Source organism: Pygocentrus nattereri, chromosome 10 (genome assembly GCF_015220715.1).
Source record: "Pygocentrus nattereri isolate fPygNat1 chromosome 10, fPygNat1.pri, whole genome shotgun sequence".
NCBI classification, from domain to species: domain Eukaryota; kingdom Metazoa; phylum Chordata; class Actinopteri; order Characiformes; family Serrasalmidae; genus Pygocentrus; species Pygocentrus nattereri.
Window position 1 is genome coordinate 870,001 of NC_051220.1, and position 14,633 is coordinate 884,633.

Below are 14,633 nucleotides of genomic sequence, written 5' to 3' on the forward strand. Positions count from 1 at the left end.
CAGTGAGTTAGTTAGGCAGTGAGTTAGTTAGGCAGTGAGTTAGTTGGTTAGTGGTTGGGCAGTAGGTTAGTTGGTTAGGCAGGTTAGGCAGGTTACAACCGAATGCAAACATTTGTCAAAATGTTTTGTTTAATTTCTAACTGATAATAAGCTCCCATCCTCTACAGAGAGCGCACTCAAATATGGCACTTTTCTCTTTGACACAGGCCACATTTTATGATTATTTTCTCCCTGCTTTGTTAAATCCAGAAAATAAACAAATTTTTAATTAAAATGTGCAGAAGAATGTTCTCCATGGAGGAAGAGGTTCACTTATTTTCACTTAGAAAATGAGCAGAATAACTAAATTAGAAAGTTCGGTGTATCAAACAACTCACAAGCTAGCCTCGATTTCCTCCCGACAGAACGTCGGCCACAATGCGTTTATTTAGATGTTTTTCCAGCAATTAGACGATTGCTGGACGATTCATTTGCAAAAGAAGGAGAAAGTAAAATAAATAAAAAAAAACGCAGAAGTTCGTAAAACTGGAGTTCAAAAACTGATTAAAGCTACAGAGACAATGTGTCTCCTAACAACCACATGGCCCCAAAACTGCCCCCACCAGATAAACAGCACTGAAAGCTTTGATCTCTGAGAGAGAGGAGAAGATCAAGCTGCTTCAGATCTGAAAACATCCACAGGTGTTTCTGTCCATCCTTCCACTGTGAGAAGACCACTCAGCGCTGTGGGTCTGAAAGGACGTGTAGCTGATCAAGAAGAACCTCACTGAGAAAAGGAGACGGACACATCAAACAATGAAGCTGGACAATGGACTGACCACCCCAGAGTCCAGACCTCAACACCACTGAATGGGTTTGGGTTTGTTTGGATCGTCAGAAGCAGGAAATGCAACCAACTTCTAAGACTGAATTTTGGAGGTTTGGAAAAAAATCCCTGCAGATTTCTGAGAAAAACCGAAACCGAGTCTCCCGATAAGGACAGAAGTTGCGTAGAGGTTCAAAGGGTGGACACAGCAGGTGGGGCCACAGACGTTTCCACTGAAGGAAGAATTTGAGCCAAATAAGAGAAACAAACATAAAAAGGAGCTCAGCACATCTTCGCTTACACTAATCTACCTTTACAGGGCTCCTCACTGTAATGCCGAAAATAAAGGTGACCATCAAAATGAGGAGAGATGAGAAAATGACCAAGAATGTCTTTCATGTTTGTCATGATCATGAAATTTTAGTTCACGATGAATCGTCATATGAATAGCCGTTTCTCAGCGCTGCCCTCGGGTCACGTTACACGCTCCAGGTTAGATGTTTGTTTTTGTTTCGTCAGCCTTGTGACGTCTCAGTTACTTTGCTTTCTTTTATTCACATTTATTTGCTTCAAACCAAAAGCCTCAATTCACAGTTTGCTTGTTGGAGCATAATATGACCGTCAAATCTATCGACTGTGGAAAGTGACCAGAGTCGGCTTAAGTAATTGTGATGATCAGATAATTGTGATTAGACAGTTATGTAATCAGTTAGAGATCTAGCTAAGCAGTAAAAAAGCAGTCATTTTTAATTAATTATTAAAGTTAGGAGTTTTTACAACAATCAGGCGTAACATTCTGACCACCTCACTGTCCAGTTTATCAGCTCCACTTACTGTATAGCTGCACTCTGTAGTTCTACAGTTACAGACTGTAGTCCATCTGTTTCTCTGATACTCTGTTACCCTGTTCTTCAGTGGTCAGGACCCCCACAGAGCGAGTGTCTAATAGAGTGGACAGTGAGTGGACGCGGTGTTTAAAAACTCCAGCAGCACTGCTGTGTCTGATCCACTCAGACCAGCACAACACACACCAACACGTTTCACCACGTCAGTGTTACTGCAGTGCTGAAAATGACCCACCACCCAAACAGTACCTGCTCTGTGAGGGTCCATGGGGGTCCTGACCACTGAAGAACAGGGTAACAGAGTATCAGAGGAACAGATGCACTACAGTCTGTAGATGAGCGTAGAAGCAAGGAGGTGGTCATGATGTCATGATTGGGGTATGTGCTGAGGTTTGCCCCCACTTGTGTAAAGACTTCAATGTGGGAACTGGCAATGAAGAAACTGTGAGGATCAAAGAGAGAAATCCATCCTTTCATGTGTTTGATTATCATTTATTACTGCTGTGATGCTAATCTCAATTTTCTCCTTGCTTCTGTCTTCACTCCAGCTGTGGCCACTCTCAAATCTCACGACTTCCCCTTCTCGCCCCTTCCACGACATGCCATCACGCTTGACCATCCTGGATGCTCTCAGAATTGTTGTTAGCGTTAATCCTAATGAGAATGAACAGATCTGTGGTGAAATCCTCACGACTCTCATTATAAATACACACCTTTTTTTCTATATTCTCTGTTTCTTGCAAGGTAAATTCATTCTAGGCTTCTCTGGTCTAGAGCCCAGGTCTTGGTTGGCGCCCCCTGTCGACGACTCTGCGTAACTCCGCTCTCTCGCCTTTCTAATGAAGTAACCTCTCAAACCGGTCCTCATCCCATTATCCTCGTTTCTGCCCTCACTTGTGAAGGTTGAGGTGGGGAGAGCTGGGTGGGGGCGGGGGGTTGGGGGGGCGGGGGGTCTCTTCCGTATTAGTGGTGGTAGGAAGCTTGTGATGTCTGTATGTCATTTATTAAAAAGATGTATATGACTCAATTTGTCCCATCACCGATTTTCATAACTTGGTTATGGTTCTGCTATATCCTGAGAGCGGTGCTTTGGAGAAAAGCTCGCCATATTTATTGTTCTCATCTGCCAAAGGGGGGGAGGGGGGTGCGGGTTATTGCTTTATTTCCATGGGATATTCCGATTTGAATAGGATGAGAAGCAGTGGCGGTAGATGGGGAGAGAGAGAGAGAGAGAGAGAGAGAGAGAGAGAGAGAGAGAGAGAGAGAGAGAGAGAGAGAGAGAGAGAGAGAGAGAGAGACACAGAGAGAGAGAGAGAGAGAGAGAGAGAGAGACAGAGAGAGAGAGAGAGAGAGAGAGAGAGAGAGAGAGACACAGAGAGAGAGAGAGAGAGAGACAGAGAGAGAGAGAGAGAGAGAGAGAGAGAGAGACACAGAGAGAGAGAGAGAGAGAGACAGAGAGACAGAGAGAGAGAGAGAGAGACACAGAGAGAGAGAGAGAGAGAGAGAGACACAGAGAGAGAGAGAGAGAGAGAGAGAGAGACAGAGAGAGAGACAGAGAGAGAGAGAGAGACAGAGAGAGAGAGACAGAGAGAGAGAGACAGAGAGAGAGAGAGAGAGAGAGAGAGACAGAGAGAGAGAGACAGAGACAGAGACAGAGAGAGAGAGACAGAGAGAGAGAGAGAGACAGAGAGAGAGAGAGAGAGAGAGAGAGAGTTATTTGACATTACAGATGATATCTTGCTCTCTTCTTTTTTTTTTTTCTTTTTTCCTCGCAGGGTCTAATTGTGGATACGGTGCCTTTGGAAGGTATTGCCTTGTTAGCAGAATTGTAATAGCAAAGGGTGAAGGATCATACGTGTTCAATACTCTTTTGTTGTGTTGCGATTTGCCTGTGAGAAAGGTCCCGGCTGCAGGAAATGCGCAAAACCAGAATCAGCAGAAACGCTACCTCCCGAATGCCCTCGCACTCCGTCCCTGACTGCAATTAGTAACGCTCACACCTCCAGTTATTTGATTATATCACATCTGCATAGTTTAATGTTGAAGATGTAAACAAAGTCGGTGAAATACACCATTTCAGAGAAAATGACGGAGTTGTTTTAAGTCAGAACTGTTCAGAGTGGTGGTGACAGGAACCCGACATCTCGAGCGTTACCTCTAAAAGCTGCGTCACAGAGAGCTCTCACAGTCTGCAATATACACTATATTTCCAAAAGTATTCGCTCGTCTGGCTTCACACGCATATGAACTTGAGTGACGTCCCATTCTTAATCCATAGGGCTTAATATGATGTCGGCCCACCCTTTGCAGCTATAACAGCTTCCACTCTTCTGGGAAGGCTTTCCACAAGGGTTAGGAGTGTTTATGGGAATTTCTGACCGTTCTTCCAGAAGCACATTTGTGAGGTCAGACACTGATGTTGGACGAGAAGGCCTGGCTCACAGTCTCCGCTCTAATTCATCCCAAAGGGGTTCTATGGGGTTGAGGTCAGGACTCTGTGCAGGCCAGTCAAGTTCTTCCACACCAAACTGGCTCATCCACGTCTTTATGGACCTGCTTTGTGCACTGGTGGGCAGTCATGTTGGAGCAGGAAGGGGCCGTCTCCAAACTGTTCCCACAAAGTTGGGAGCGTGAAATTGTCCAAAATCTTTTGGTGGTGAAGCTTTAAGAGTTCCTTTCACTGGAACTAAGGGGCCGAGCCCAACTCCTGAAAACACCCCCACACCATGATCCCCCCTCCACCAAACTTTACACTCGGCACAATGCAGTCAGACAAGTACCGTCTCCTGGCAACCGCCAAACCCAGACTCGTCCATCAGATTCCCAGACGGAGAAGCGTGACTGGTCACTCCAGAGAACACGTCTCCACTGCTCTAGAGTCCAGTGGCGGCGCTTTACACCACTGCATTCCACGCTTTGCACTGCGCTTGGTGATGTAAGGCTTGGATGCAGCTGCTCGGCCATGGAAACCCATTCCATGAAGCTCTCTACGCTGTTCTTGAGCTGATCTGAAGGCCACATGAAGTTTGGAGGTCTGTAGTGATGGACTCTGCAGAAAGTCGGTGACCTCTGCGCACTATGCCCCTCAGCATCCGCTGACCGCTCTGTCATTTTACGTGGCCGACCACTTCGTGGCTGAGCTGCTGTCGTTCCCAATCGCTTCCACTTTGTTATAATCCCACTGACAGTGGACTGTGGAATATTTAGTAGTGAGGAAATTTCACGACTGGACTTGCTGCACAGGTGGCGTCCGATCACGGTACCACGCTGGAATTCACTGAGCTCCTGAGAGCGACCCATTCTTTCACTAATGTCTGTAGAAGCAGTCTGCAGGCCGAGGGGCTCGGCTTTATACACCTGTGGCCACGGAAGTGACTGGAACACCTGAATTCAATGATCTGGATGGGGGAGTGAAAACTTTTGGAAATAGTGTATCATCTGTCTACCTACATGAAAGGGTTATGAATACAGCTGGTTGATGCCTCAAACATAGTTGTTTTGGTTTAAAATGTGTTTATAAAAATATATTAATGACCGAAGGTGCTGTGAGGCAATAAAGTCCCCAGAGAAAATGCATTTTTTCAGATTTATGACTATTTTCCAATTATCAGCTTCACATATAAGGACAATGTAGGTTCATTGGTCATTTTGGATAGTAAATAAAATGTCTATATAAGTGTTGAAGACCTTGACCCCTGGTTCCTATCTCCACCTCTGTAAAGAAACCTGAGCTGGTCTCTCCACTATGTGCCTACCATTCCACCTCAGAGCTCTGAATGATTTTACATGTAATTAAGCAGAAAGTTTCAAAAATCGGTGGAGTTCTTCTGACTGAGGTTCTGTTGGGTTTGTTGAGTTATTTACTTCGCAAAATCCTTTCGGTTTTATCATCGATGTTTTGGAGCCAGTATAAATCATAAGCCCAATTGATTTATCAATTACGTGATAGAGCGTCATAATAGCCACTGTCGTTTGTCATTTAAAATACAATTTAATTGATGCAGAAGCTGAATTAATCACAATAACGACTTGGGTTACCTGCGGGTGCGTTTGCTCCTGGTGGACCGAAAGACCCTTGTTAGGCATGTGCTAATTTCAACTTGAAAAACTACTTATGTGTCCCCTGTGCATCATCAAGGCCTGCATTGTTTTAGCCATAGACAAGTCTCGAAATACAGCACAAGGGGCAAATTCAAAAGGATGACCTTTCCTGTCATAGAGTGACCAGGCTGGCCAGGCTGTTGTTATAAATAGCAATAAATGCTCCTCAAATTAGAAGATTGAAGCAAAGGATGAAATGAATTTTTCAGGTATAAGAGAGATCCTAACCTCTGCTTATTGCCAGAAATACCCGGGTATCAAACACAATGCAGAATACAAGAAAACCTTCGACATCAGACGACTGAGCGAAACAGAAGCAGCAGGAGCGCAAAAAGTGAAGTTGAACAAAAAACTAAAAAAAAGATTATTTAACAAGATTTTAATACACAGTACTGTGCGAAAGTCTGAGGCCCCCAAGACACATTTTCAAAATCTATTTGAGTAGTTTGTGTTTATTTGCTCAGAAAAATGTTCATATTTGAATAAACACAATTTATAGAATATTAATTAATAATGATACATTTATATAAATTATATTTATATATATATATATATATATATATATATATATATATATATAAAATATGAAAAATAATAACTAGTGATGTTCTGGATGTCAGTGTGTGTGTTGACCCATCTCCAAGCCTCTCCTCCTCGAGGAAGTCCAGTATTATATGTAGTTATAAAGCAGCTCCTGGTTTGACCAATCAGTGCTCAGTAAATTGAGCTCATGATGTAATTGATGATATTAACGAGTCTCTGTGGCGGCTGTGAAGGTGTCCAGGAAAAATATGGACCCGAGAAATTCTTGTTACTGTTTATAGTTTTTCTGTTTATTTGAATTATGAATACGACTTTATTCTGATGTATATTGTGATAAACTCACTGCTGAGGTACATCGTTTAAACATTTGCTTAGACGCCTGAAACTTTCTCACAGTGCTGTATGTTTAATATCCCATCTCAATTGTGAAGAAGAAAAAAAAAGGGATGTAATGTAGGTTTTCTTTTAAAAAGCCAATTTCATGGAAAACCTAGTTTTTTTTTAATCTTTTATAAAGATTTTGATGTAGTTTGTATAAACGTACTGTACCAGTCCATACATGAAATTTTGGAACAGCCCATTTTGAATGCATTGTTTTCTGTGATGTCACTAAACCAACACATCCACAGTGGTGCAGCTCCACCTATTCACCCAAAGTCCCAGGGAGAGCCTGGACGGCTCGTTGAAAATGAAGAAAATGTAGAAAATGAGTCGTTTCTCATTTTGAGAACGTCTTCATACTACAGCAGACGGGGTTATGCGCAAGCACTGAATAAGAAACCAACAGAAGAGCGGTCGAAAAAAAGAAAAGCTCTTTTAAAAACTACTAACGCAAAGTTCTTATAAAAACCGTAAACTTCTGTTCGCCTGGCTCCTGTTCCAGCTCTCCTCCTCCCTGTCTGTCTTCTTTCTCCTCCTGGCTCTCCTGTGCGATTCTGTCTCTCGGATCTCCGAGCAGATAGCGGTGTCCTCTGTTCTAAATTTAGCCGGGAGAAAGTCAAGCTGCAGCCTGAGATGCGAGCCCACCAGACTTCCCTATTTCTGTCTGCGCATCCTTGGCCAGGTTTATCGCAGCAGCCTGCGTCTGGGCCCAGGGTGGTCCACTGATATCTCTGCCTCTGACCATCGCTGCTGGGCTTTTTACTAAAGTCACACCATGCGGTGACACTCGGGCATCAGTGGTGTGACCAGTGGAAAGTGCATGTGTTTGATGCCGTTCTCGCTCGTCCCCCAGGTGGACCGCTCCGCTGGAGGTAAACGGGCTGCTGGAGTTCTATGCGCTCTACCAGACAGTTCCTGGAGGGGAGCCCGTGGTGGTCTACAACAGCTCCGAGCTCTTTGAGGATCACACTCTGCGCAACCTCGTCCCCGGGACCACCTACCTGTTCCAGATTGCTGTGCGTGCCACTCTCCTCCACATTTCAGAGCCTGGTGTAAAGCACGGAGTAAAGCTTTAAACATTTTATATTTTATATTAAAGCACAATATCTGAATTTCTAATACACACCAACATTCACAAGTTTTAAATCATATTATTATTAATAATATTAAACCATTTTAGTTACAGATGCATGTATGAAATGATTCTAATTAGATGGTTTTAGTGATATTTAGTGATGTTTGTATGGAAAACAGCCGACGCTGAAGTGTTATATTTATCTGGAAAACAATTTTGATGCTTGTTTTTCAGTTTAATTTGTAAAAATATGTTCAGATTATTGTCTTCCTGATCTTAAAATGAGCATTTATTATTATTTCATTTTATCTTGTATAAAAAAAAAGTTGAACAAGAGGAGAAAGATCTTTGTAGATAATTTTTTTTGTGTGTAAATATATTTTTTTTATATATTTCTGACAAAGTAGGCTAAAATACTGCGATATCATTAAAAGATTACTCATAAAACAGTGATTTAAAAACTGAAATTAACATCAATGCAGCTGCATGTACAGCGTGACTTTGACAATAAAATTGGACTGTTTTAGAAAAGCTTTAGTCAGTTAGTCGGTGGAGTTAATCAGTATGATAGTCTACAGTTTACAGTGGTAGAATGACCCAGTACTGAGCAAAGGCCTCTGTGAAAAGTATACGCAAAACAATTGATCAGTTTTATGAAGTGGGCACCACTAACATGAGAATAAATAATAATAATAATAATAATAATAATAATAATAATAATAAATGAACAATGCATTGTGATTTTCTGTCGTCAGTTTCCTGATCTTCCCTTGAAGAAGCCCAGTGTGTACAGTTACCATCCAGTACATGGATTATCTAATCAGTTCTTCTTTAAATGACCGTCTACGACTGGTGTGATCAGTTCTTAAGGCAGATAACTGACAGTATAAAATCAATTACAGTGTATTATTAAATAAGGTATTCTTGTTTCCAGGTTACCTTAAATATTACACATTTATTACATTTGTTGATGAAGTGAAAGTCTCTAAAGAGAACACACAGTGCACATTATAATGCTCAATTACTGAGTTTAACATATTAGAGAAAAGGAAAAAAAACAGTGGCGTGTGAAAAAGTTCCGACACGTTTTATGTCATTTTAACATATTAAACTCAGCGAATACGTAGAACTGGTGCATGAAAACTGCTGTTTTTCCGTAGTTTTGCTCTGTGTTGGTTGTTTAACCCTCCCTTGCTTCTGTATACGACTCACGATCTGAGATCCGCTCTGCTCTGTAGGCGTGCACGGCGGGCGGCTGCACCCTCAGCGCCCCCAGCCTGGCCCACACTGAGGAGAGCTCTCCGGAAGAGGTGCCGGCTCCGGACATCCTGCACGTCTCCCCGCACGCGCTCAACGTGTCCTGGGACCCTCCGCGCAAGCCCAACGGTGAGTGGGGTCAAAGCCAGGCACGGCCAAAGGTCAACTCATATTCTAAATGGAGCGCTCAGCTAAGGGATGCTTCATGTTTAATGATGGGTTAGCGCACACGGGCGATGCGGAGGAATGGAGGAGCACTTTTGTGTGGCGGCATGAGAGCGAGCCTGGAGCGAGGGAGGGGAGGGGGGGGCGAGGGAGGGAGGGAGAGAGAGAGAGAGAGAGGAGAGCGTGGCGTTTTAAGTGGATGAAAAGTGCTCCCTTTTGACTGATGCTGTGAACTGCAGCTTCAACAGTGGCTGTGCTGCCACCTCCTCGTTCAGTGCCGTGGAAACGCCCCAGCTTCTTGCGGATGCTGGGAATGGGATACAGGACAAGAGCTCAGGAATTGAACCCTGATCTGATCTTGGAGTACTATTGATTAAGTCATTATTAATTTAATATTATAGTTTTTTATATAAGCTTGTTATTGAACTTTCTCTTTGTTTACTCTCTTTGATGTAGGAAAGCACTAAATGTGCCACCGTATGCCGTAGGATCAGCGTCATGAGCCTTCCCCGAATTCTAGTGCATCACAGCTCAGCCCTGTTTTTTTGTACTGTTGCACTGACTGAACAAAACAAAGATATATTTATCATGATCATTAATAGGTTTCAATGTGATATAATGTGATCTGAGTAGGTGTCGTACTGTACCGTTCAGTATGAGCCTCTCAATTAAATACGCACAGATAATAAACAATACATTCAACAGACGGAAGCGAATGAAGTACTTTAATGCTGATTATACTGGATGAAGTACAATAAAAATGAAGCTGGCAGTGAGAGCAGACCCTCCCTCTTCTGAAATATCGACTCCTCTTCACCTTAAAACTGGGGAACACACTCCTCAGTGTAAACTGGCTCTGCGTTGTTTATAATACATATTTTACATTGTTGAAAACTGAAAATGGAAACATTAACATGGTGACAAGATTTTTTGCAGCACAGATTTTTGATACATTGAAAAAAGTTTTGAATTGAAATACCACAGAATCATATTAAGCCAAATTATGAATTATGTGAATCGTTACACCCTAATTATGTTAAATATACAGCACTGTGTGAAAGTCTGAGGCCCCCAAGACACATTTTAAAAATCTATTTATTGGTGTAGTTTGTGTTTATTTGCTGAGAAAGTGTTAATATTTGAATAAAAAAATTGGAGAATATTAATATTGATTTATATATAATAAACAGTGATGTTCTGGATGTCAGTGTGTGTGTTGACCCATCTCCAAGCCTCTCCTCCTCGAGGAAGTCCAGTATTATATGTAGTTAAAAAGCAGCTCCTGGTTTGACCAATCAGTGCTCAGTAAATTGAGCTCATGATGTAATTGATGATATTAACGAGTCTCTGTGGCGGCTGTGAAGGTGTCCAGGAAAAATATGGACCCGAGAAATTCTTGTTAGTTTTTATAGTTTTTCTGTTTATTTGAATTATGAATACGACTTTATTCTGATGTATATTGTGATAAACTCACTGCTGAGGTACATCATTTAAACATTTGCTTAGACGCCTGAAACTTTCTCACAGTGCTGTACATGCGGTCATATGCCAATCTTTGAACACCTCCAGTCAATTTCACATCTTGTTGATTTTTTTTTTTTTTTTTTTTTTTTTTTTTTTTTTTTTTCCAGCAACGCGTCTTTTACAGAGAACATACTGGAAAAAAACAAACCTGTGCCATAACTTTTTCACAGGCCGCATTTTTCCCCAGTATATCAAATTTAGAGCATGAGCAGTAATTGTGCGTTAAAGTGGTCAGATGTTTGTTCGCTGTAGAGCGTAAAATGTAAACGTTTCACTTAGAAAACCAACGAAACACGTCATTCGACCCAGAGCGGCTGTACAGTAACTTACGCAATTCTTCATGGGTTTTCTTATAAAACTGGATATTTGAAAGCAGTTTATTTCATGTATGTTTGCTGTCATTACATATACAGGCACATGCAAAAGTTTGGGCACCCTGGTCAAATGATGATGCTTTGATATTTCTGAGTTTAAACAAACGAACACATCGGAAAACGCACTTCTGAACATTTTAATACACAATCAATGTTTATTTGCTGAGTTTGACATATTGGGAGAGAAATAAAACAAAATGTGACCTCTGTGGAAGTTATGGCACATCTTATATTAAAATATTTTGTTTTGTTTAAAAACTGGGCAATAAAAATTGCAGAAATATACCACATTTAAGCTTGTTCTCTATAGAGGATGTGTGAATTTATTTTCACGTAAAAAATTCAACAAAACGTGTAATTTAACCAAGGATGCTTTTTTTAGTCAAAAATTGTAAGTAAAAATAGAAAGTTATGCAATATCATGCATCCTTTTAATTGTGCAGATCTGATTTTAGGGGTAATGCACTGTAATTGATCAATACTGACGGCACCCAAGCTTTTAGCTTCTTCTGTTAGACAGTTTTGGAAATGAGGGCACTGAACATCAAAGGAATAAGGTTTTTAAGTGAAGGATACAGTGAAGCATACCGTCTTTATTACATTGTCTAATAATTTTAATGTATGCAGATTTGAACCAAGAATGGCTGCATGAATAAAAGAATGACTAACCAAAGATTTACAGAGCAGCGCTCCTAAGACCAGCCGCCCGACTCCAGTGATCTGACGGACGACGCGAGCTCAGTTGTGTCTTCAGTATATAAGCAGTCGACGTATTGCATTTCGTAGTGGCTGCGGGAGAATCTCGATGTGCTGCTCAGAGAGAGAATCTCCTGTGTGTTATATGTTATTATATTATTAGTGTGTAAATTCCAGCGTGATTCACTGGACACCTGTACAGACGAACCTTAGCGTGACATCAGATCATGTCATTTGACCAAACTGTTGCATGTGACTCTACGCATCCGGGGCGGACGGTGTTTTTGAGTGCACAGGTGGCTTTTCCCGTATGCGGTGCCGTATTGGTCTGGCCCTGCTGTCCTGCTCTAACCCCTCTCTGCTGACCCTGAGCACCCCTAACTGAGCTTTTGCTGTGGGCAGCTACACTAAATGGCTCTCTTTCCGTGTTTTACAGCCCTCTCTCCCTAATGGCGGCCTTTAACAGAGCTTTAAACAAAACGGCCTGTTTACATCAGGACATGGGGGGAAATGAGGGAAGCAGGCAGCATCCGGATACAACGCGCCTCTGAATATGGCTCTATAAATAAAATGGATTTTTTCCTCTCATCTGGGATATAAGGGCTTATAATGCTGATATGTTTTATTTTTTGAGGAAGGAAGGAAGGCAGGCATCCATCCATCCATCCATCCATCCATCCATCCATCCATCCATCCAGTTCAAAAGTCCACTATTTATTTAATGATATTTCTGATTAAATACACACACACACACACACACACACACATATATATATTATATCTGTCAGGAGTTTCCAGCGCTGGAGTTTAAAAAAATCATTAAACTCTTCAGGAAAAATGGGACTCCTGATGACCATGCAAGAGCTGGCCACCAAAACCCTGACCACTAGAAAAACAGCACTTCAGGCTTTCATCATTTCGTCCACTCAGACCTGCAAATCCGCAAGTGTTGGAGTCTGTCCTTCCTCAACGCTATGGGTCAGAAAGGATGTTTAACTGCGAAGAAGTTTGGAAATGGACGAAAACGACAAACAAAGAAGCTGCAGGTGTTCTTAGAACAATGGACTGACCACCCCAGAGTCCAGACCTCAGCATCACTGAATGTTTGGGATTACTTGGCCAACTTCTAAGAACTTTGGAAGTTTGGAAAAATATCCCTGCAGACTTCATAAATAGCAAACCACGTTATTTTCACTGCGTCTGGTTTGAGACAATTTTACAAACCCAATTGCAAAAAAGTTGCTACAGTGTGTGACGTGGAAATGAAAACGGAGGTGTTTAGTAAATTCTGCCTGTATGAAACTGAAAACTCTACCTCTTCGTTTAGCAGCGCTTAGTAAGGTTTTGGGGACTGAAGACACCGATTGGTCCAGTTTTGAAAACAATGTTTTGCCATTTTTCAGTTAAAGTGGCTTTTGTTGTTATTTTGCACCGAATGCATCCGACATTTTCAACACGGCCAGTTTAGCACCAGCGCTCTCTGATCACGCAGCCGTGCTGCTGCAGCCTGTGCAGAACGTTTCCTTGTTGAAATAAGCAAGAACGTTCCTGAAAAACGGCATCTAGAAGGCGGGATATACGGCTGGAAACCCACTAAAACCCCCACACGCCACTGCATAGTTTGCAATTTTACAGAGTTCAAATTTCTTTGTAAAGCCGAAAAGCAAAGTGGGGACACTTATTTCTAAACACTGACTATCCTGAATGCAGGTAAACGAAACTTTGGCTCACTAATGTACTTGGTTTTTTTTGTTCTTTTCACTAGTGTTGTGTCTTTAAACATCATTCCACCTTGGACTAATTTGACTGGCTGTAAAGTAGGGTTTGTTCCTTATTATCACAGTACTGAGATTACAGAAGGCTGAAATATGCATATGAGCCCGTAAACCAATCAGGTTTGACTGCTGTGTGCATTCTGGCCAATCACGGCCCCAGGTTAGTGTTTCTGTGGGTGTTTTGATGAATATAAGTGCTCTTGTAATACAGGTTATGCTCTTTGACTCACCTGTGTCTTGTTTTTGGCAGATTTCACTCCAGGATTCAGTTTGTCTTCGAGAAGATCAGGCATGCCACGCGTTGCCTGGCTTTCTAAACGGGACTTTTCTCTATCTGTCGCAGGCGTAATCAGCAGCTACGGCCTGTGGATGGACGGGGTGTTGGTCCAGAACTCCTCGTCCACCAGCTTCTCGGTCAGTGGCCTGTCTCCCTGGAGTCTGCACGGCTTCCGTGTGCAGGCATGCACAGCTCAGGGCTGCGCTTTGGGCCCTTTGGTGAGAGCCTTTCCCATTTACATTATGTTAATACCCCCCACCCCCCCACACACCATAGGTGTCAGATGGCAGCTCGACATCATAAAGGTGATCGATTCGCTCTGTTCAATAAAGCACCTTCTGCTCGCGCTTGACATTTGGTATAAATGCCACTCTGGGCTGGTTACGGCTTTGATGGGCCAGATTTGGGCATTTTTCCAATATGTGTGCAATATTTAGTCAAATGGCCAGTTCTGCCAACGCTGCAAAAACTCTGAGTGGGCCAAAGGGAGTGGCGGGGGCGGGAGGGTGGGGTTTGTGGGCATGTCATCAAGCAGAGAAATATCCACGCAGTAAGGGGTGGGGGGGGGGGGGGGTGGGGGGGGGTAATTGGTGAATTCTGTGAAGACGTGTTAATATAATATGTTTTGACTTTGTTATACAAATGCAGTACTAAAAACGGGTATTACTGTAGAACACATTTTTTATGTTATTGTATAGTTTAACATTATTTGTGTCGCGTATTTGTGGTAGCCTCTTAACTCCACGGGACCACCAGTGGATCCAAACCGCACTCGGTCATGTTCTTCATAACGTTCATACTCCATCAGCTCCATT

The 14,633-nt window shown here is 42.4% G+C and overlaps 1 protein-coding gene across 1 annotated transcript in view; it reads left to right on the forward strand.

Annotated features, from left to right (window-relative positions):
• ush2a (Usher syndrome 2A (autosomal recessive, mild)) overlaps window positions 1-14,633 on the forward strand; it is a 387,029-nt gene that overhangs the window by 158,258 nt on the left and 214,138 nt on the right. Inside the window, exons 34-36 of the mRNA XM_037541699.1 lie at window positions 7,529-7,691; window positions 8,989-9,136; window positions 13,885-14,036. Coding sequence (XP_037397596.1) covers window positions 7,529-7,691; window positions 8,989-9,136; window positions 13,885-14,036 — 463 coding nt within the window. The remainder of the gene's footprint in view (window positions 1-7,528; window positions 7,692-8,988; window positions 9,137-13,884; window positions 14,037-14,633) is intronic.